This window comes from Lissotriton helveticus, chromosome 7 (assembly GCF_964261635.1).
Source record: "Lissotriton helveticus chromosome 7, aLisHel1.1, whole genome shotgun sequence".
NCBI classification, from domain to species: Eukaryota; Metazoa; Chordata; class Amphibia; order Caudata; family Salamandridae; genus Lissotriton; species Lissotriton helveticus.
Window position 1 is genome coordinate 371,077,065 of NC_136068.1, and position 24,912 is coordinate 371,101,976.

Here is a 24,912-nt window from a genome sequence, read left to right on the forward strand (position 1 = left end):
CACACGGATCAAGCTGCACTTTACTAAACCCTACTGACTAGGCACAATTTGGACGAAATCAGTCTGGGGTTGCTAGTGTATACGTTTAGAGAGGATCTAACCTGGGGGTTTGGGATCGACTGTTCCCATCATTCCCACTGTAGCTGGAACAAGGCTGATTTGGCTTATTCCTGTCTGAGGTGGCATGGTGGGCAAACAAATGACTTACTAGAATTCGACCAGAGTAATTTCTAGTGGCTCAGATGAATTCAAGCATTACACCCATCATTTTCTGTTTTTCTCAAGGCTGATCACCCAATCATTAAAAAGACACATACAGTACTGTGTTTCTGGATCGGTTTACCTTGGTAAGCTGAAGTTCGGATATTCTGCATACTTTTTTGATGTGGAGATGGATTGTGTTGGAAGGAGGCTGCAGCGAGGACAAAATGTTGTTTAAAACAATTAAATAGCATGCATCAACTTCAGTATTTAATAATGGGTGATTCAATGTTCTCTCCATGTGGTTAAATATTTATTATTAAATATTTATTAGCAAAAGGCTATCTGGAAAAGCAAAAGTTCAAAATGCTTGCACATTTGATGCAAAAATGTGCATAACCAGAGAAGGAAAAAAACAGTTGCACTGCATATATTTCAGCATGTTGTTAAGGGGGTTGCTTCTTGTATTACCCCCTTTAGATAACTGATGTTCAATCAAGTAGTGCGATCATTTAAGACCTGGCCTACAATGTTACATTTGATTCGTTTCCCTCAGGGACATTATATCACAGATTCATTCTTCTATGGAACAGATCAGTTTTGGAGAATATAAATAAAACTATTATTAATGGGCTATATTACTGCTTTAAATGAACTTCATACAATTTCTCACTTAGAAATTCCAATTTTGTACCATACCGTATCAGAGGATGCACAACTTTACCATGCTTGCCATAAACACATATGTAATACAAAGTGTTGCATTACATTGTGTATCTTTACCACTCCTTTTCGTGGTTATGTTACCCACTAGCAATCGCTACTGGGTAGTTATAGTATATAATTTCCATAGGAAATGCTTTTTTTTGTGTAGCGAATAACTTTGGCGCATCTCCACAAAACTATCTAACAAAAAGCTACTTTTTGACCAGTTTCAGCATAGAAAGTTTCTGGTGATCCATAAAGAGGCCCCTGGAAAAAGGGGAGTGGTCCCTAAACATATTTTTCAATAGGAATTTTTGACTCCGCTACAGACCAAACTGCTGAATGGATTTACAGAAAGCTACATCTTGGTCCATAAAGAGCACTTTTTGTGAATTGGTGTAAATTATCTCAGTAGTTATTGAGAAAATAATTGCAACAACAACAAAAAATGTACATTTCACACTGCAGAAGATCCGTCGAGCCGACAGACCTCTTGCTGAGATCCGATTGGCAGCCACCACATCAACCAGGGAAGTGGTGGCAGCAATTTTAGGACTCAGCCAACCCCTAGAAAAATGCACAAAAAAAGACATAGGGGCAAAGTAGAGAGAAACACTGACCTACCTAGGTCTGAGGAGAAAAACATCTAAGGAAAAGAAAAAAAATTGCAGCAAATTCACAGAGAACATGAAAATCTAGGGCAAAAAAAAAAATAAATAAATAAGCGCTGACTCTGTCCCTGGTTAAAATAAAAAACACAACACCGGTGTGGGCCAGGACCCACGGGGCAACACTTGTTTTTATTTTGGAGAGGGTGCCCATGGCCCTCCTCTCCAAACCTCAAAGAGGCCCTCAGGGCCCTATCCCAGAGGCCAAGATTAAAAAGGAAGGAAGGAAGGCACACGGCTCCCATTCCGGACAGGATTAGGCACAGGGGACCCCATCCCCAAGGGCCGAAATATATGAAAAAGGGGAGTAGGGCCACATGGACCCCCCTCCCTGAGCCTAAAAAGCCTCCACTCCATCCCCCAGGGTTGAATAAATAATTGGAGGGAGGTGACGGGTGGACCCCCTCTCTGAGCCTAATAGGCCCAGAGGCCTCATCTCTAAGGCCTAAATGTATATAAAAGGGGAGGGATCTCCCCTGGAGCCTTAAAAAGGCTCAGTGACCCCATGCCCCGAGGACATGATACTAATTAAAAGGGAGAGGCCGGCTCAGGTACTGTGTCCCAGGGAGCCCACCCGAGGGCACAGTAGTTAATCTACCAGCACAAGCAGGGAAACATGTTTGCTCCCTCCTCAAGGAAACATTTTTCAATCTCCTGCCAGATGGGCGCAAACAAGCAAGTCTGCTCCCCCAGGGCAGGATATTTTAAAAAGCTACTACCGACTTGAAGCAGACCTCTGTGCTCCCGCCCGGAGGGAGCAAACATATATACCTTCTCCCTCTGGGCAGTAGAAATGCTGACTCCTGCGCCATGCGGTAAGCCAGCTAGGGCTGCATGGGCCCTTAGGGCTCCATCGCGGGAAACGCCCTTAACAACGCCAGCTGAGCAACGCGTGCCGTTTTACCGCAAGCCATACCATGATTGCCTTAACCCCTTTGACGCTCATGACGAGCTCAGCTCGTCATGAGGTACGCCTGTCGTATGCTCATGACGAGCTGAGCTCATCATGTAACGCGGGTTTTTAAAAAGCTCAGCGTACGGCGTTAAAATGCGCCGCACGCATGAGGTTAACCATGCCTGTGCCTTAATAAAGCATATGCATGGTTAAGGCAATGCGCTGGTTAGTTGCCGAGCGGAGGCACAGAAGGAGGAAGAACTATCGGGAATCAAGCGAGGAGATGTTAAGTGCGTTTCCATGTTAATTCCATAGAGATTTTAAACAAGACTACAGCCTGAACCGCTGAACAGAAGTATACCAAATTTGGCATAAAGCTAGATTTTGGTCCAGAAAGGGCGCTTTTTAGTGACTTGGTGTAAATACGTTCAGTAGTTTTTTTGAGATATTAATGGAAAACCAAATTTGTATATTAGGGAACGTGGACCCTCCGCAAATCTTGCCGATCTTGTGCAGAGATCCGATTGGCTGCCAACACTTCACCCAGCAGGTGTTGGCAGCAATCATGGGACTCGTACTCAGCCGAGTCCCAAATAAAAACATTACAAAAAAAGAGAAGGGGTCAGAGTAAGAATACCCTGAACCCATAGGCCTAGTGCTGGGGTCACACAATCCCCCTTTGGCCCAAAAAGCATTTTTTTTTTCATGGCGAAAATCGAAACAGATTCCCGAATTTGTAGCAAAAAACAAAACAACAAGTGCGGTCTGCAGCACTTGCTTAAACATGGGTCCCGGAGGCTTATTTAGATTTTAAGTAAGGGGAGGGGCTCACGAGGCCGACTCCCCGTGGCCGATATTGGCCCCTGAGACCGCCACCTCCTGGGGCAGGCAGATTGAAGCAAGAGGGCTGAGAGGCCGTCCTCCTGAGGCTGTTATGAGTCCCAGGGACACCAACTTCCCAGGGCTTTAGCGGAGGGACTGTGTGGCTCCACCTCCATTGCCCTTAAGGGCCCTCGGGACCACCACCTCCCCGGGGCCACAAAAACAATTTCTAGAGGGATTAGGTCCTCTAGAAAGCCAGACAGTCACAGAAAGATGCCATCGAGTTATGGCGCAAAGAATCTCATAAAAGAACCGAAAAAGAAATCAGAAAGTCAGAATTAAGTAGAGAATCCTTAGAAAGAGCCCACGAAAGGGAATTAATCGAGATAGGTGAACGAGTCAAAGCCGAACAGTCAGACAGACAGAGGAATGCCCTCATAAAGGGTATGTATCCTCTTCTTGCCGAGGGCTTGCCAAAAGCGACCCCGGAGGCATCCAGTAATTTTCCGCCACCCTTAGTTCCGATCAAGTTACGTCACAAACCGACCGCAGCTGATATTTTTCTCTCGTCCTACTTGGACGACACAGTCCCAGAATATGCAAATCCTGTTCCGCCAGTCCCTGTAAATCATGCAATTCCTGCTCCTCCAGACACCGGGGTACCTGCTACGGTACCCCCGGTCCAGCCTACATTACAATTTCCCGCCACATCAGCCACTCTGCCAGCACGAAGAGTATCAGTCGACGATTCTAGTATAGGGGCCGCAGGAGGAGGTCCTCCTGGTACCCCGCCACCACACCAACGTGTAACGTTAGTCGAGTTACATGAACGTGCGTTACAGCGTACGCCCAAATATAAGTCCGTTGCAGATATCCGACGAGCTCTTACTGAATGCCGCTATGATCCAGTCACAGGCGATGATAGTACGGTTATATATTCCATACGTGTAAGGCGGGTGACCGGGTATTTGGACACCCTACCAGATATGAAAGAAGATCTAGACAGAATATATCGTTTCATCCGTACAGGGGATGATCCAGAAAGTATTGGCGAAGCCATGTCTCAAAGGAAAGCTGAGATTCAGCTCATGATATTAAAGTTTCTGATTAATTGTTTATTAAGGGAACAAGATTATCCGACCAAAGATCCAGCCGAAATGAGAACCCTGACAAGGTGGAGTGATAATATAGCCGAGGGTAAGCACAGAACTATCAGTAGTATAGAGAGTATGTATAAGAGAATTCGTAAGGAAATAATAAGGTTACACGAACAACGTAAAGCAGCACAAGTAAGCGAGAAAGAGAATGACTCTTTTACAGAAGAGGTAGAGGACGAGAATCCCGCCAGAATAGCGTATGTAGGAAAATCTAGATTTCCAGACCGCCACTTACGCCTAGAACACAAGTCAGTTTTTCATCATCCAGCACCAGAACAAGGTTCTCTAGAACAAGTATTTCAAGCTACCGATCACATTTTGAAATCACGAATCGGTTATAGTGAGTTAAGTACTATGCATGAACAAGAACTAGCCCGATCAGCAGTCCGATGGACTACTGATTCTACCACTTTTCCAGACGAAATAGTGGCACAAATGTTTCTGAAACTGCCCCCAGCCGAGCAGCGACTGGTGGGTATGTATATGATCCAGCACCTCATCACATTGTATGAGGGTCAACATTCCGATCCAGGTCCGTTACATGATGTCCTGAACGAGTTACTCCAGTATAGATGGAAAGGTTTAGGTACCGATTTAATTAGTGTCATTCTAGAACAGCGTCACAAATATAGAACGTTTTTGAACCCGCATTTTGTTCATGTCTCACCTCCAGAAAGTAAACCGTTTTACATAGATAGACAGAATCCGTTACGAGAAGTACACCCAGTCAGGACAGCAGATGGTGAAATGCAAAGAGTATTTGTTTACACCCCGATTACAAAGATGGAACTCTTAGAGATGAAGAAATTAATTCCTTGTCACGACAAAGATCCAGCAGGGTTCCATCGAGAATTAAAGGACATGCTCCGTATGGGAGAATACACGTATCCAGATATTATTAAAATGTTAAAAGTCCTATTGCCCGCGGGGGTATACGAAAAACTCAAGGAAAAAGAATGGGAGGTGGGAGAGAAAAAGATCGATTGGGCAGTTCTAGAAGCTGAAGATAAGATACGAGTACCAGGTACCGGTCTTGGAGAGAAATGTAAAGAATTACCAGAACTGTTAATAAAAGTTTTGCCCAGATTATTAGCCACTAAAAAGGAAGACTGGGATGCAATCTCAGCCTGTAAACAGAAACAAGATGAAGATACTAGTGATTTTTATTCTAGATTCGAGAAATGTTTCATCATAAACAGTGGCTTGAAGACGAGTAGCGAGTCATACCCTCATCTTTTTGTTACTAAATTAGTCGAGAATTCAAGTCCACAAGTTAAGAATCGAGTTTTGAAAGTCGAAAGTACATGGCAAGCTAGTACCCCGTCCCAGATGTTACAGATGCTCCAGTACCACCAGAATAGAATCAGAGAAGAGCAAGAACACGAGAGAAAACGTATGAAAGACACGAAAATGAAAGTACTAGTTGCACAATCTGTTCCTCAAGACAGTCAGAAGAGGGGTCCGAATCAAGCAAGTTATCCTGCAGCTCCCGTTAAAGGGACATGCAATTATTGTAAACAGCCAGGTCATTTTATAAACGAGTGTGCAGTTCTGAAACACAATATAGCTACTGGTAAAACTAAAGAAAGACCACGTCCGCCGAGACAAGAACAAGTTTCACAGACTTCTCAGCCACAGAATGCACAACAGACAGTTCCAGCACCGCAGCCTATTGCTGCAACACAGCATGTTACACAGCAGATGTACCAGTATGCTCAGACAGAGTATCCAGAGTATCAACAGTACTCATGAAACAGCCTAGAGAGGGAGGTAGGTTTGCCTCTCATCGAGATTCCTGTAGATCAAGAAGGTCCCTATGTTCATAGTCAAGTACTAGGGAAAGACAGAAAGTTTCTGATTGATACAGGGGCAAGTAGGACGACCATCAGTCACGCCGAAGTTCCAGGGGCTCCGCTCTCAGGCTCAAGAAATGTTTCCCTTGGATTTTCAGGAAAGCCTATTGTAAACGAGATATCTAAGCCAGTGACTCTAGAAGTAGGTCCATTGTCCCGCACTACTGATCTATTACTTACTAAGTCATGTCCAGAAAATGTGTTAGGCATTAAGACACTGAAAGAATTAGGTGCAGTTATTTGCTGCTCCCCAGAGGGAATACGTTTGTTTTTACGTGACTTCAAGGGTCACTATGTATTACGAGATTTTGATCCAAGATTGTCTAATGTTCCGCAGCATCTATGGGCGCAAGGTCCAACTGATGTTGGTTATATGCAAATCACACCCCATCGTGTGACTCTCAAACCAGGTGTAGTGTAACCACGAATCAGACAGTACAGATTACCACCTGAGGCTGTAGCAGCCTTATCCAAAATTATTGACGAGCTCATGGCTCAAGGAGTAGTTGTAGAAACTGACTCCAATGTATGTAATTCTCCGATCATTCCAGTCATGAAACGTACTGATCCAAATGCACCCCCAGTATATCGATTAGTGATTGACCTTCGAGAACTCAATAAATGTATTATTCCCCAGTACCCAGTTGTTCCAGATATCTCTTCCCTATTGACAGCCATTGATTCCGAAGCCTCATTTTTTACAGTCATTGACCTCAAGAACGCGTTTTTCAGTGTCCCCATTCATCCAGACAGCCAGTTTCTTTTCGGATTTTGTTTAAATGGAAGGAGCTATAAATTCACACGAGCTCCTCAAGGTTTCACAGAAAGTCCTAGTATTTACAGTCAAGCACTTAAGAGACAACTAGACAACATTCACATGCCAACTGACACTGCCCTGCTCCAGTATGTCGATGATCTACTGATCACAGCCCGTTCTGAACGTGCTTGCGAGCGAGCATCACTTACAGTCTTGTATTTCCTTGCCGAGATGGGGCACAAGGTGTCCCCTTCGAAGCTTCAATTCTGTGTCCAGCAAGTGATCTACTTAGGCCACTTACTGTCCAAGTGGGGTAGGCAGTTGACACCAGACCGTATCCAGTTAATAGCGAGTCTTCCTCGGCCCAAGACCCAGAAGGAGGTACGTGCTTTTATCGGCCTTACTTCTTATTGCAGACAATGGATTCCTCAGTATGCATTTCTAGCCAAACCACTGATACAGTTAACGACACAGGAGGCAGCCGTATCGACTGTCCTCCCTTGGACATCTGAACATACACTTAGTTTCAATGAGTTAAAGAAAGCTTTATGCCAAGCTCCTGTTCTAGCTACACCGAACTACAGTAAGCCTTTTACACTTTTTGTCACAGAACGTGATGGTACAGCATTATCTGTTCTCACACAAGATCAAGCAGGACAATACAAGCCCTGTGCTTATTTCTCTAGCACATTAGATCCAGTAGCCCAGGCTTTGCCTGCGTGCCTCAAGTCAGTTGCAGCCACAGCACTAGCTATCAGACAAAGTGATTCCATAGTATTAGGACATTCCCTGACAGTACAAGTTCCACACTCCGTGGAAGTTCTTTTAAACCGAACACAGACTCAGCACTTGACAATTGCACGTTTAACAGGTTATGAACTGACACTGTTCCAGCCACACATAGAAATCAGACGCTGCAACGTTCTAAATCCTGCTACACTGTTACCATCAGTTATTTCGAATCCTGCCACACACGACTGTGTGGAAGTAGTTAACACTATGACAAAGCCAAGACAAGATCTGACAGATATTCCATTACCAGATCCCGACCTGACACTTTATGTGGATGGTTCATGTATGAGAACAAGTACAGGAGAACTAGTAGCCGCGTATGCAGTGACTACTGACACTGAAGTTGTTAAAACACACCGTATTGACACCCTGTCTGCTCAAGCAGCAGAGCTAGTTGCTCTGACTCAAGCCTGCATACACGCCAAGAACCTGAAAGTCAATGTTTACACAGATTCACGCTACGCATTCGGAGTTGTACACGACTTCGGAGTGCTCTGGCAGGAGAGAGGTTTCATGACTTCTCATGGAACCAAGATTCAGCATGGTCTCCTTATTCAAGCTCTGTTAGATGCAATACATTTACCGACATCTATTGCTATCATGAAATGCAAAGCACATACGAAAGTTACTGACATTATTTCTCAAGGTAATGATCTAGCAGATCGCACAGCCAAGCTTACAGCACAGACTCCAGACATGTCAGTTAACCCGACACAGACACATACTCCAGATCCGACTACTAGCATGACAGTTAAGGACCCTACTCAAGATGTCATAGATATCCAGTTACATGCTACTCCCGATGAAATCAAGAAATGGTCCGAACAAGGAGGGGTCCAGACAGATCAGGGATGGGTAACGAAGGGTAGAGCCACATGGTTTCTCCCCGACTCTATGGTTCAAGTCATTATCAATACCGCACATAGTCCAGCACATTTAGGAGAAAAAGCTATGTTAGATAGTATCCAGAACATTTGGTTTAACAAGCATTTACGAGCTGCAGCCAAGCAGAAAGTCCGTACCTGTATGATATGTTGCCAGTTTAATCCAGGTAAAAGTGTCCCGGTGGAACAAGGTGGATTCCAGCCCCCTGACCACCCTTTTGAAGTCCTCCAGATGGATTATATTCAGATGGAGCGATGTCGAGGTTTCAAGTATGTTCTCGTAGTTGTATGCGCTTTGTCCAGGTGGACAGAAGCATATCCAGTCCCAGATTACACAGCCACGACCACTGCCAAGCAGTTGGTTCGTGAGTTCTTCCCCCGTTATGGACTCCCTAGGGTCGTATATTCTGATAACGGCCAGCCATTCTCATCTGAACTGATGAAACACGTTTCGCTTTTGTTAGGGTACCAGTGGAAGTTCCATTGTGTACGCCATCCTGAAGCAGCCGGTCTCGTAGAGAGACATAATCAGACCCTGAAAATCCGCATTGCCAAAGTCTGTCAAGAAAAAGGTGTAGACTGGTTAGTAGCTCTGCCAGTCGCTCTGTTTTATATGCGCATGGTCGCACATTCCAGATCAGGTCTGTCCCCGTACGAGGTCGTTTTTGGCCGCCCCCCTAATATGTGGGGTACACCTAGACCCCGAAGTATTACAGATGTTTCAAGTAATATGCTGACAGATTACCTAGCTTCCTTGATGTCTGCCCTGCACTCTTGTCGTTCACAGGTTTCTGCCGCATTTCCAGACAATACCGAGGTGGCACCGCATGACATCGTTCCCGGAAGTTTGGTTCTTGTAAGGAACTTTGATCGTTCAAGTCCGCTGGAGCCTCGCTGGAAGGAGCCAAAACAAGTACTCTTGGCCACCCGTACTGCCGTCAAGCTGGAAGGCAGGAAGGGCTGGGTCCACCTGTCTCACGTGAAAAAGTTTTATGGATTAAAGACTGTTTCCAAGAACATTCCCGAGGATTTGAAAGACTGCCAAAGTACTATTCTCAAGGACTGTCCCGCAAAAGACAATGATACAAATCCCTCCCTGTTAGAGAAAACTCTGCAACAGGAGTATAAGAAGAAATTAAGGTCTAGTAAAATAAGTCAGCCAGTTTGATTGTCTAAGTCCTCCCCTAGGTGAAACGGTTAGACCGGTTTCTGACATGTATAAAATAGACCCCCATAGTGAGAGAGTTAGTCAAAACTCAATCCGATGTATCGTTTTTCTAAGTTTCATATTGTTTTTCAGCCTTATGATTACCTGCACAAGTTATGCTTTTTATTTGTATTTTCCTATTCCTCATGTAAATAAGTCTTCTAATGTTACAGTAGAGCACACGTTTAGTGATCTGCCTCCTCATGAACTTTCCTATCGTCTTGCTATGCGTAACAACTCATTTATCCGCATGTTACATTATTCACACCAGACCAGCAATGCCACTAATTGTTGGGTGTGTGGTCGACTCCCCCCTTTCCAGACACCGAAGGGAGTTCTGCCACTCTTTCCTTATCCATTTTCACATAATGGTTCATGTGGAGCATGGTCCACGTTAACGTCATCCTCAACAGATATGTCTTTTCTTAACAGTACATGTTTTCCAGACAAGCAAGGTCTTCCCCACAGAACAGGGTTAGATCTAGAAAATGAAGTTTATAATTTAGGTAATTATTCTTCGAATTTCATGGTCCTGAATGTTCAGTCTGATTCTACTCCAGACTTACCTGCTATGTCAGTATTACCAGTCAAAGGCGAATTGTGTGTCCGAAAGAATGGTTCCGTACATGTAGGACATAGTGATTGTACTACTATTGTCAAGTATAGTGACAGTAGGAAATCTATTTTTAAAGCTTCACGTCATTCTTATTTTGTTTGTGGTCAGACCGCATATGTTCGTCTGCCCCTCGATTGGGAGGGAACCTGTTACATTTCCTTCCTACTGCCACCAGTTTTTCTAGCCCCACCTGACTATCATAGGAATTCCCACCTAGTACATACTAGACACAAGAGAGACCTCCCGATTGTCGATTATACTGAAACTGCTCTAGAACAATACATAGATATCAATAAAGGTGTCTTTCCCTATTTAGGTACTGTCGTAAATAGTAAACTGATACGTAGATTAACCAGAACACTTGAAGCAGTAGTGATTGAGACTACTTCTGCTCTAGGTAACTTAACCGAAGAGCAATCCTTTATGAGAATTGTCGTGCTCCAGAATCGTCTCGTCCTTGACGTCATACTGGCCGATAGGGGCGGGGCATGTAGAGTCATCGGATCTAGTTGCTGCATTTTCATTCCAAATAACGCGCCGTCTGTTTATTCAGCTATAACCAGACTCCATAAAATTGCCCATATGTTACACCAAGATCCAGGCACCTGGACATGGTCCGGTTGGTTCTGGAATATAATTTCCGTCTGGGGATGGAAAGTATTGTCCTTTCTAGGTATTGCAGTAGCGATCATATTCAGTTGCTGCCTCTGTATACAATGTGGCCCTGAGATTTGTGGCATTTGTGCTACCTCTTGTATTCCTAGTCCCAAGTCCCGTCCTAAATCCCGTTCCAAGACAATTCGAGACGAGCAAATGATACTGTATGAAATGATAGATGGTATCATGAATATTGATGTTTCCTGATGGAAACGTAGTGACAAGGAGGGAATGTGGAAAAGTAAATTTTGCCATGTTCTGTGTCCCTACGTGTCCCCCATCTTATGTTATGTGTGCATGATTAATATGCATATGTATTCCCCATGTTTGATTAAAGACGCAATTACAGTTGTGTCCATCTCTAGTATGCCAGTTTCCAGTTCTCGTGAAAGCTACGAGTATTAGGCCTATGTAAAGCTACGTTGCCACGTTTCCCAGTGTGCACGTTATTTCATTGAAAAGTCCCCGTTTCTAGGCCTCAAAAGGGCCCGGACACCAGATTCAGCTCCTGTCTCCTGAGCCCTCGCTGAGGAGCGATACAGCCCCCACCTGTATTCCTGACCCTTCACTTACTTCCTGCCTCACAGTGCCCGGCTCGGCCTGGCTCTGCCTACGAGTCTGCCAAAAGTATGTTATGATTCTAGTTATCAGTCCAGCCCTCCTTCTCTGCATTCCTAAGCTACTGAATCGCATCAATAGTTTCAGTCATCGTCTAGTCTTTACGTCTCCATGTAAGAGAAATACTGTATTAATGGTCATTTAATATTCCTCAACACGCACTACATGTAGAATAATGCATGCACCAGTCTTAGAGTCTGTTAGCCTTTACCCCGATAACTTTTGGATTCTATCAACATGTTCTCTAAACATCAGATACTAGATAGTGTTTAGGTACATGTCGCTCTGACTCTCCAGACTTCAGTCTCTGCTCCTAGCGCAGAAGTCATAGCCCCCAGCTTCTCCTAGTAACACGTCATTGTCAGTTTGCGTGCACCATTAGGTTAGAGGTCCCGGCTCCTTAGGTAGCCCCCTCCATGTTTCCGCCCCATTTATGACATATTCTGTTACGTTTACATCACATGTCTATGTATACGCCTCCTGTTACACCCATTTTCACCCTTATCTTTCGCGACTGCTATTGACCACACCCACTGCTCCACCTATCGTATGTATTGTAATGCAATTGTTTTAGTATATATGCTTGTGCACTGTTATTAAATGTTACGCCAGTCCAATCCTGTCCCAGGAGCTGCCATCCTATTCCTGTGCAGGTTGTCCTGTTCCTGTCCTTTATGCTGTATTAAACCTGCAAACTCCTACTACCTCGAATCTTGACTCTTATTTATTGAGCTATCTGTTATTACTATGTCCAGTCAAACCTAGATCCGGTATTATTTATTTATATACCACAAACCCACTGAGTTATCCTCGCAACATGTAAGCTTTAGTTAGCCAGTGTGCATCCATTTTGAATTTCCCAATCCATATTAGACTGTGCCTGGGTTAGGCCTCAGTGCTCATATTGCTTGCTTCAGCAGAACACTGTGTTTTGTTATCATTTCTCCTGCTGTCCAAGGCTGTTTCCTTGACTTGCTAATGAATAAGATATTCTGCCATCACATGATTAGCTGAATGTGTAGCTTCTGCCCCCACCTTAGGAGATGCTGAAACCCAGCACCGTGGCCTTGTATCACTGATACAAATGTTCCCATCTGGCATGTGTTAGCTCATCTCGTTGTGCTCCATTGTTCTTGTTCAGCCCAGGCTAGTAACTTTCACGGGGGGTGTCGTTAGAGATGGCTGGGAAGTCCTTTTTACCTAATGTAACCTGTTGGGGAGCCAGTCCCCTCAGCGTCCATCTTAGGGTGCAGGTCTGACCGGGGATCTCTCTGCAGAGAACTACATCGAGCCCGACGATAATGAAGGCTTTTTTTGACCGAGACGATCTGCAAGCGTCGCAGTCTTTTTCTTTGAACTGCAGAGAGAAGCACAAGTTACATACCTGGTGTGAGTCAGTGCACAGATACTTTGCGCGGCATGGAGGACAGAATTTGAAGGTGTTCGTTCCATTGACGGAGAGCTGGGCAGATGCAGTTAGGCCCGAAGGCCATCCACAAGCTTTCTGATCGAAAAGTAGATTCTGTTGACCATAACGACACGCAGAGAGGTGAGAAACATGTACAAAACAATATTGTTGAGGGTAGAGAGGATTGCGCACCGAGGGGAACCCGAAGAACGGTTCAGAACCGGAGAAAAAGCAATATATGTCCGAACACAGTTAGGGTTCGCACTATCACCGAAAGGAGGAGTCACCTTTCCCCATTACTGGAAAGTCTTCTTTGAAGAAAAACAACTTGCAAACATCCGGACCCAACACTACATGGCAGGAGTATGCAAAGCATGTGTATCTACAGCACACATTCCTCGAACCCCCCCCCCCCCGCAGCTGAAAGGGAATGTTACAATTAGGTGAAAATGTCAGTTAAAACATGTTTTTAAACTAACAAAACCAATGAGATTCATCAGTTATAGTTATCTCAAGTAACTATAACTTTCACTCACGCCATATAGTGTTGGTATCAATAATGTAATTCAGATGTTGCAGTAAAGATACCAATTATGTCACAGAACATGTCATGAGTGATGTAATATATGACGTAATTATCAGTGTTGGCGAAGGCGCAAGTTATAATTACTTTAGGGCACGAGTTATAGTTACTTGAGATAATTATAACAGGTTAATTTCAGTGGTTTTGTTTGTTTAAGATGGTATGCTTTAACTGACATTTTCAACTAACTATTTGCATCCTTACCCCGTGGGCGCACTATCCCTCTGTAGCGCATGGCTGTGCACAATGTGATGGTGGGATTGGGTGCAATGCCAACCCATCCTCCGTGGGCACGAATGGCTGACTATGTGATGTCACAATATAGAGGGTGCAATTTTAAATAAGAAGACCTACTGACTTTATCAAAGGCTAAGAACACCAAAATATATAAAGCTAGGCCTATTGGATTTATCAAGGGGTCTGTGACCCAAAGTAGACCTATTGTCTTTTTCATAGTCATTAATATTTAGAATTTAGGCTCCCACTTTTCTGATGGAGTGAGATTTAGAGACCATTGTGCTGTGGCTTTAATAGTCTGAATATGTGATTTGCCTCCACTGATGGTAATACTCTTGAGAAGGTGTATCCATTTCCATATCATGGTATTGCGTTTGACTCTGGAAATTCATGGTCTCCAACATAATAATTAGATGCTAAAAGCTTAGTCGCTCAGTGGGTGCATTAGTTAATCTAAAAGCCACAGTAGGTAGTAGTGCCATCATACCCCAGTTTGACATTTTTAATACTCAGTGTCTTCCGATCACCCTATATGGCACAGGTGGTTGGGGAAATGCGTACACGGTTTAGTAGCATCTACTTTCACTTCCTCCGAGATGTCCTCATTTTTTCTGTCTTGGTGAACTGAGGCTCTCCTACATAGAGGATCATATTAAGCTTGCCCCTTTGCGGTTATGGCTTTCTGTGTGGTCCAACCCCATGCCACTATGAACCAAAATATATTCACTGACAGCTAAAGCTGCAATGATTGTACCAAGATTAGGACACCCCCGTGCCGCACGGCCACCAGCTGCTGCATGTGCGGTCCTCCCCCGCTGCTGTCTCAGCCTCGCTGAGCCCGCCCCGGCGCCCCCGCCCCCGCCGCTGCTTCGCGCTCGTAGCAGCCTGTCTAGCACACTGTGATTATATTTATCGTTTAGTTCGTTTTTATTTCCCCACTGTTCTGTGCCTGTTCCCCACATTGTTGGCTGTTTTCCCCTTGTTTGCCTCACCGTAGCCTCTGTGTCCCTGTGCCCCGCTCTCCGATTCCCGCCGCCTGCGTGCGGCCACACCCACTATTCCTTTCTGTACCCTCCCCGCTCCCGCCTCCCAGCTGCTCCTCCCTCCCTCGCACTTCGCCTTAAATGGCGACCGTGCGTACGCGCAGCGGGCGCGCCGACTAAGCGCCAAAGGTGCGCCAAAGGTAAGCCCGTCTGCGCCCGTCCGCGCCTGGACCACGCCCCGTGCCAGGACCCCTGGCCCCCGCAGACCCAAGCCCACCTGCTGGACGTACGACGCCGCCACCCTCAACGCACTCAACGCCGGCCGATTCCCGGGATGCTACCAAGCCACCCCGAGACGCACCCACGGACCCTTCAGCTGCAACTTCTGCAAGTTCACCTGCATCCGGACCAACACCACTCCAGCAGCGCCCAAGACCTCGACGAGCAACAGCAGCAGCCACCTGAAGTGCATCTTGCTCAACACCCGCTCCATCCACAGACACGCCGTCGAGCTCTGGAACCTGCTCGACACCACAGCTCCAGACGTCGCCTTCCTCACGGAAACCTGGATGACCGCCTCCTCAGCGCCTGACATCGCCATCGCCATCCCGGACGGCTACAAGATCATCCGGAGGGACCGCATCAACCAGACAGGAGGAGGCATCGCCATCGTCCACAGGAACTCCATCCGCATCACAACCAACACCGACGACACCCTCGCACCCCCCGAGCACCTGCACTTCCAGATCCACACCAACCCCAAGACCACCCTCAGAGGCACCCTCATCTACAGACCCCCGGGACCACGCACACAATTCAGCGAGGACATCGCCGACTTCATCAGCCCGCACGCCCTCCCCTCCGCTGACTACATCCTCCTCGGGGACCTCAACTTCCACCTGGAGAACAACAACGACCGCAACACCACCACCTTACTGGACAACCTCGCCAACCTCGGACTCAAGCAACTAGTGACCACCCCCACCCACTACGCCGGACACACACTCGACCCCGTCTTCTCATCCAGCAAAGACATCGCCTTCAGCCACGCCACCGGACTCCACTGGACGGACCACAGCTGCGTCCACTTCAGCTTCAAAAGGACCACGATCCACCACCAACAACAACAGGCTGCACGCTGAAGCTGGAACAAGATCACAGCCGACCAGCTCGCGACCTCCCTGAGCAAGAACCCACCCAACAGCGCAACGAACCCCTGCCAAGCAGCCACCAACCTCACGAAGTGGATCAGCGACTGCGCAGACGACCTCGCCCCTCTGAGGACCCCGCCTAGCAGACCCGGCAGCAAGAAAGCCCCATGGTTCACCGACGAACTCAAGAGCTCCAAGAGCTCCAAGAACTGCAGAGCCCTTGAGAAAGCCTGGCGCAGAGACCCAACACTGGACAACATGACTGCCCTCAAGCTCGCAACCCGAAAACACCACCAACTGATCCGCACCACCAAGAAAATTGCATTCAAGGAACGACTGGACAACAACGCACACAACAGCAAGGAACTCTTCTACATCGTCAAAGAGCTCTCCAACCCCAACGCCGGAAACAACGACATCACCCCTTCACAATACCTCTGCAACTCCCTCGCCTCCTACTTCCACAACAAGATCACGGACATACACAACAGCTTCAGCACTCAACCGACGCACGCAACGACCGAACCACCGCCCCCCACCACCACCCTCCGCGCCTGGACCCCGATCAGCATCGAAGACACCGTCCGCACGATGAACTCCATCCACTCCGGATCTCCGACCGACCCTTGCCCTCACCACGTCTTCAACAAAGCTGACGCTGTCATCGCACCCCACCTGCGGGACATCATCAACACCTCCTTCGACACCGCTACCTTCCCGGAGAGCTGGAAGCACGCCGAACTCAGCGCCCTACTAAAGAAGCCATCAGCCGACCCCACCGACCTCAAGAACTACCGACCAATCTCGCTGCTCCCGTTTCCTGCAAAAGTCATCGAGAAGACCGTCAACAAGCAGCTGGCCGCCTTCCTCGAGACGAACGGATCCCTCGACCCCTCGCAGTCTGGCTTCCGGGCCAACCACAGCACCGAGACCGCCCTGATCGCAGCAACCGATGACATCCGAGCCCTGCTCGACAACGGAGAAAAAGCGGCCCTCATCCTCCTAGACCTCTCCGCGGCCTTCGACACGGTCTGCCACCGTACCCTAGTACAGAGACTCAGCAACGTCGGAATCCAGGAGAAGGCACTGGAGTGGATCATCTCAGAGAGTCCGCCTCCCCCCGTTCAGATCAGAAGCCACCGAAGTCATCTGCGGCGTTCCTCAAGGCTCCTCGCTCAGCCCAACCCTCTTCAACATCTACATGAGTCCTCTCGCAGCCATCGCACGCCAGCACAACCTCAACATCATCTCCTACGCGGACGACACCCAGCTGATCCTCTCCCTCACCAACGACCCCGCCACCGCCAGAGCCAACCTACACGAAGGGATGAAAGAGGTAGCTGAATGGATGGAGAGCAGCCGCCTGAAACTGAACGCAGACAAGACAGAAGTCCTCATTCTGGGATCCTCACCTTCCGCCTGGGACGACTCCTGGTGGCCCCCCGCCCTAGGCAGTGCACCCAAACCAACAGACCACGCACGCAACCTGGGCTTCATCCTGGACTCCTCCCTCTCCATGACCAGACAAGTCAACGCCGTCTCCTCTACGCCGGAACCACCGCCAAACTCCAGAAGAGACTCCAGCGGATCCAGAACGCCTCAGCACGTCTCATCCTGGACATCCCCCGTCGCAACCACATCTCCGGACACCTGAGAGACCTGCACTGGCTCCCGGTCAACAAGAGAATCACCTTCCGTCTCCTCACCCACGCACACAAAGCCCTGCACAACCAAGGCCCAGGATACCTCAACAGCCGCCTCAACTTCTACGTTCCCAAACGCCAGCTTCGATCGACCGGCCACGCCCTCGCCGCCGTCCCCGGCATCCGAAGAGCCACCACAGGGGGAAGATCCTTCTCCTACCTCGCCGCCAAGACTTGGAACTCCCTCCCTACCCACCTCCGCCTGACCCAGGACCACCTCGCCTTCAGGAAGCAGCTCAAGACCTGGCTGTTCGAGCAGTAGCGGACCCCCCCCCCTCCCCTAGCGCCTTGAGACCCTCCGGGTGAGTAGCGCGCTATACAAATGCTTTGATTGATTGATTGAAGATTCACTGGTTATTCAGTGGGGGTTTTGGACCTGCCCCCATTATTTCTCAATTCCACTACTATCAATCAGCAGGGCAAGACAAGGGTCAAAACGTCCTTTTTGGATAATAGATTCATTAACAAGGAATCTAGAGAAATAATTCAATCTAATTGCAACATTATACTACCTTTGAGACTACTCCTGGTGTTAAACCCTACTTAGGGCCCTATTTTGATGTCGGTCAGAAAGCCTCTGACATGTGGTCGGTGGCTTTCCGGCCGACATCTTCGGTTTTACTTTTGACCGCCGCATTAAAATGCTGCCGTTCGAAAGTGAAATCGGCCGGTCATTCCTGTTGGATTCAGATGGGGTCAAGGAGCCCCACCTTAACCGTCGGGATTACAATGTTGGTTTCCGACAGTCTTTCCATGTCGGGCTTTCCGACATAGAAAGCCAGTTGAAAAGCAACTTTGGGGCTCGTAGCTGAGCCCCATTCCTCCACGGTCTCTGGTTGTGGGCTGAGGGGACACCTATGGTGCCCTCCTGTTAATCCAGCTTGAGGTGCCTGCAAAGCGGTGCAGGTATTAACAGAACGTCCCAGTTCTCCATGGGAGCTTGTGCTACGGGTGGTTTACAGCCGCAGCACAAGCTGCCGTAGAGTAATGGGAGTACGTAATGTATGTTGTATTGTAATGGGGGTGTCGGACCACCAACCGGAGGTTGTTTGGTTCCGAGACCGCGGAGTAGTAGTACATCCGACATCGTAATCAGTTCCTTAATGTGTGCACTAGAAAAATGGGAAAGACCTTTCGTATCTAGATTCAGAGTCGGGTCGATTTGTAGTATCTTGTTGTTTACCCTTGGTCAATACAATAGTGCAACTGTTTGCGTATGCCCCTGTGATGAATTTTCTGATCACTCTGTACTGAGTTTTTTTTTTTTTGTAAAGTTTATGGGATTGATGCCAAAAGGTATCTAATTTCTCTTTTGAAGTGTTACAATTTCAGGCAATGTTAAACAGCACTTTTGCAGATTCTATCATGACAGGACGTCTCTTGCAGTTGGCTCAACGTAAAATACTTAATACGACATAGGAACTCGGTGCTTTTTTAACTCTTGATTACTAAATTATGTCTGGATTCACTTTTATGATTATATTTTTCTAATGTTATGTTATGTTATTGGGGTTGCTTATATAGCGCGCGGCTACTCCAGGGAGTGTCCCGGCGCTTTCTGACCCCAAACTGAGAAAGAAGATGGAAGAAAACACAAACATAACAAGTTACTGCTTGTAAAGCCAGGTTTTCAGGGCCTTTCTGAAGGCAAGCAGATTAGAAGTACGGCGCAGATCCACAGGCAAGGAATTCCATAGTTTTGGGGCAAGATGTGTAAAGGAACGACCACCTATCCTGACCCTTCTAATGGGAGGAACCATTGCCAGGCCAAGACATTCAGATCGGAGAGATCTGGTGGGTTTATAGAAAAGAAGCCTTTTCTGAATGTACGAGGCCCCAACCAAATGGAGTGCCTTGTGGGCTAAAGTGAGAGCCTTGAAAGTAATACGCTTCTTAACTGGGAGCCAATGAAGGGAAGAAAGCAGCTCTGAAGTCCGAGCTTGTCGAGGTAGGCCAAAGATCGCCCTTGCTGCGGAGTTTTGAACTACCTGAAGTTGGTGCAGGAGGTAGTCCGGTAAGCCCAGGTAGAGGACATTTGAGTAATCAATCCTGGAGCAAATCAAAGCCTGTACCGTCAGCTTCCTGTGGACTAAAGGGAGCAGAGGAAGAAATTTTCGCAGCATTTTTAACAGACCAAAACAGGTGTTGGAGAGACCTGTGATCTGTGTTTTCAGCGAAAGGGTGTTATCAATTTTGATCCCCAAGTTTTTTGCAACCACAGAGGAGGAGGAAGGGGGTGACATACACACCGGCCACCATTCCTGCCACGGTGGATCTGCTTGACAGCCGAAGAAAAGCACCTCAGATTTATCAGGGTTGCATTTGAGGCTGCTTCGCTGAAACCAGTCGAAGACAGCCCCCAGGCAACCCCGGATGCTCTCCCCGTCAAACTCCATGCCCTTCTTGCAGGTGAAGAGAAGCTGGGTGTCGTCAGCGTATGATATGATCTGGGCACCCATGGACTCCGCAAGTACCGCCAGTGGAGTCATGAAGATGTTAAAAAGGGTCGGGCTAAGCACCGACCCTTGTGGGACTCCAACATCCATAGGCGGCACCTCTGCGGAGTACGGCGGGGCCCAGACCACTTGTGGACGACTCGCTAGGTAAGATCTCAACCAGCTCAACACCGTTCCACGGAGACCAATCTCGTGAAGTCTTCTCAAGAGGGCCTCATGCGGGACGGTGTCGAAGGCCGCCGACAGATCCAACATCACCAGCATAGCTCTTCCCCCTGCGTCGAGAACTTCCTTAATGGCTTCGTTTACTTCCAAAAGAGCGGTCTCGGTGCTCAAATTGGAGCGGAAGCCAGATTGGGTAGAGTGGAGTAACCCCTGGTCTTCCAAGAAGGAGGAAAGCACAGAGTGGACGTGCTTCTCGACGATCTTAGCCAGACTGGGCAGGAGAGATATGGGCCTATAGTTCGCATGTATCTCTGGGTCAAGGCCTGGTTTTTTTAGAAGGGGAACAACCATTGCCTTCTTCCATGCTGGCGGAACCATGCCACTGGACAGGGATGAATTCAAGATAGGGTAAATCAGGGAATTGAAAATCTTGGCATTGCTAGCAAGAAAACTCGCCGGACAGGGGTCAAGCGGAGAGCCTGATTTAATTCTGAGTAGGAGATCCAAAGAAGTAGATTCCGATAAAGGTGGGAACTCCGATAGAGTGGGGCACGTATCAGATGGAAAAGACAACAAATTTGAATCAATCATAGGTACATTGGGGACAGCTGGAGGAAAGGAGTCTTGGATGAGTTTGATTTTCATATTAAAAAAGATAGCCAGCTCCTTTACCCAGGATTCAGAGAACTTATGCTGGACTGAACTCGATTTAGGAGAAACAAACTCTTTGACAATGGAGAAAATTTCTTTACACGAGTTTGACGCAGCTTCAATTCTGTTGGCGAAATAATTCTTTTTGGCCTCTAGAATGGCCGCATGATAAGATTTAATAGATGCTTTGTAGGCGGACTTAGCATCCTTATCGTACTGTTTCCGCCAAAGTCTTTCGGCTAACTTACAGTTTCGCCTAGCAAGAGTCAGTGATTTGGAGAACCAAGGAGCCGAGCTACGCTTAGTGGATGAGCGGGGCGTAGAAAGAGGAGCAAGATCGTCAAGCCTATCCGTAAGCCATTTCTGAAAAGTTTCAAGGTCTCTTTCGAGATGGCCGGATAGGATGCAAGGATGTTCTTGATACGCTTGAACAAGGCTCTCCTGAGTAATTTTATGAAAGGGTCTACTGGGGTGCCTCAGTTGGTCAGAGTTATTACAAGAGATTTTACTTCTGCCTTGAATTAAAAAGCTGATCAGGGAGTGGTCAGACCACAAAACAGGAGTGGAACGGCACATAATGAGGGGAATAGTGGAGAACACTTGGTCAAGGGTGTGACCCTTATCATGAGTTGCACTAGAGATGTAGGGAGTTAGACCAAGGGGAGCAGTGATGTCCGTGATTTTAATAGCTTCACTGTCCGATTCGACATCCATGTGAATGTTAAAATCCCCAAGCATTATGCAGTGTTCCACCTTCAGGCATAGAGTGGAAATAGCTGATTGAAGCTCCTCGAAGAAGGCACCACGCAGACCAGGAGGTCTATAAACTAGGAGCCCTGAGAAAGATTGGTGTGGAGTAAGTGTAATAGAGAAGGCGAGGGATTCGCAGCCGGAGATCGGTGAAGGAATGATTGCACAAGCAAAAGATCTTTGAACTGCAAGAGCCACACCCCCACCTTTACCCAGTGCCCGATCCATTCTATAGACTATATAGTCGGGAGGAATGGCTGCCGCAATATCAGGGTTAGAAGACTCATTGAGCCAGGTTTCTGTAAGCATTAGACAAAGTGGTTTCTCAACGGTCAATAGCTCAAAAATGTCCAGAGCGTGTCTATGCAAAGAACGAGTATTTAACAGTAAACACTTAAAATTATTTACGGGGAGTAAGTGGGGACCCTCAGATACCCGGTAGATGTTAGGGTACCAACCACAACCAGGACAGCGACATTTACCTTTGTAACGGCCTGGAAAGACAGGCCGACAGGACGTAATATTCAGGGCATAGGATAATAAATCCGTTGCAGAGTAGGTAAGCCTATGGCCAGAGTCTGCCGCCACGCCGGTCGCAGCCGTGACGCGGACGGGCGCAGACGGGCAGGACTCTGGCACGACTCCGGCACAGATCCGGCGCTTCCGCTGCCCGCGTCCGCTGCGCGGAGACATCCCTGCCCGTTTTTATGATGCTGCCAATCGCGTCACGACCAACTACCCGACCCAAGATGGCCGCCAAAACCGGTGCTCTGCTCTCGGCGTCAATACTCGGCCGAGAGCAGGACCGGAGCAAGAGGGGAGGGGGTGGAAGGGATCTGAAGCGCTACTGTGCGCAGGGGGACACAGCACAACAAATATTGCTCAGATGTAGTCACAGAGAAATACACAATTCGATTTTTAAAAACAGCTAAAATAGCTAAAATAAAGTGGAAAGGCAAGAGACCTCCCGGCTTCCGCCTCAGGAGGGGGAAAAGTGCGTTTGCTGTCAGAAATACAAATACAGTTATGTCATTATATTGATTGACACAGCTACTAGAACGTGAACATCTCTTCCTGTAATCAAGTGATGCTACTCTAACCCCATCATTCAGCTAAGAGTCACACTGTATATCGTAGCAAAGACTGTGGAACACACTTTATGGTTTTGTTTCTAAAATTGTAATAGAGTCAGAACAATGTATAGAGAGCTCAATTAGTTGATTCTGAATGACTATGTTAAAGACACACTTACAGGTGAAGCGCGATGCTGCCGTTCTGGAGGGTAGGGTTACCACACGTTCTGCTACTGACAATAAAATATAAAAAATGAAAGCAATTAAAAAGAAATGCATGAATTATCAGAAAAAAACAGAATTGAGCGTATTCTACAATGCTTTAAAAATATAGACTAAGAACATTATTACTGTAATGTGCGGGTAGCAAAGAACAGTAAATGTCAGCAGAAATGGTCTGTTACCATGCATGGAGGTCCTGGTGGACTCCTACCAATTTCAGTGAAAAGCTGGGAAAAGGAAGAAAAAAAATGCACCTCCTTACAGCACCTGAACTAATTTATTCAAATTCAGCTAATAGACAGCTGGTCGGTGAACGGGTATGTGAGTGATTGTGTGGGTGTGTGTATGAGAGGTTATATAGGGGAATAAGTGGTTCTGTAGATGATGTCATCAGTGATGTCACTGACCATGTCATGAGTGATGTAATATGTGAAGTCATAAGCAGCGTATTGGGGGGCGTAAGTTATAGTTAGCTCAGGTAACTATAACTGCTGAATATCACTGGTTTTGTGCGAGTGAAATTTGAGTATAACTATAACGTCCCTGTAATCTTTGTTTTTTTCAGTGGAAATGTATTTTATATATATATATATATATATATATATATATATATATATATATATATATATATATAAAATAACATATACATATATATCTCATAGGTTACAGGGAATGTTATAATTAGGTGAAAATGTCAGTTCAAACATACAGTTTTAAACTAACACAACCCCTAAGAATCACCAGTTTTAGTTAGCTCAAGTAACTATAACTTGTGCTCCCGCTATGTACAGTGTTATAATCAATTGTGTCATTTCAGATGTTACAGAGAAGATATAAATGATGTCACAGAATGTTATGAGTGATGTAATATAAGAGGTAATTAGCAATGTTGGTGAAGGCGGGATTTAAAGTTACTTTAGGGCACAAGTTATAGTTACTTGAGATAATTATAACTTGTTAATTTCAGTTTCTTTGTTAGGGGACAAAGGGTAGGGTGGGCAAGAAACAGACCAGTAGGAGAGGAATTGCTGCGGGCAATCCTTTTTTTCTGGTGTTGTACTGCTCATAGATTAACAATATTGTTGGCCTAGGCAGATAATTTTGTTTTCGAAGAGAGCCAGTTTCCAATGTTTTCTATCTAGGGCATCAATATATTTAGTCTCCATAAAAAAGTGCAAATACATAATTTTCCTTAAGCAGGCAGGACAAACGTTTTCTATCTTAAAACATGGCATATGGGCCCGCACATGGCTTTGAATATAAAGCATTATCAGAGCTTCAATGCTCAAAGCATGACCCAAAGCATTGGCAAATTATTACTCTCAAACGTTAACATATACTTGCCTCAAAATATAAAACTAGATTTGCCTTCAAATACCAATATAGTTCACTAAATGTATACATATATAATACCACACATATAAATAGGTGTACTTCTGTATGCTTCTTGATTCTAAGAACCGGTATAGCTCCTGCAGTTTAAGCAACGCCGTTAAAAATTCCTAAAACATAATTACAGATTTTTAGAGCCAGATGGGATCAAGAGCAACTTAAAAAGGTGGCTGCTGAGCTTGCATGAGCTGCTCTAATGAACAGCTCAGACTCTTTAGGATTACTCCATTTGTACTCAATGTTCCATAAAAGGATGTGAAAAGTGAGTACAAACTGATAGCATAAGCAATTAAGGCAAACTGCTCT

General features: G+C 46.5%; 1 protein-coding gene across 10 annotated transcripts in view; it reads right to left on the minus strand.

The window, feature by feature from the left end:
• The window catches only part of LOC144768485 (uncharacterized), a 255,027-nt gene that overhangs the window by 109,710 nt on the left and 120,405 nt on the right, over positions 1 to 24,912 (minus strand). For 5 of the 10 annotated variants that reach the window (XM_078652185.1, XM_078652180.1, XM_078652184.1 and 2 more), the window contains 2 exons: positions 23,172 to 23,225; positions 344 to 412 (listed from right to left, as the gene is read on the minus strand). In XM_078652185.1, coding sequence (XP_078508311.1) covers positions 344 to 412; positions 23,172 to 23,225 — 123 coding nt within the window. The remainder of the gene's footprint in view (positions 1 to 343; positions 413 to 23,171; positions 23,226 to 24,912) is intronic. The other 5 variants (XM_078652186.1, XM_078652181.1, XM_078652189.1 and 2 more) reach the window with 3 other exon arrangements.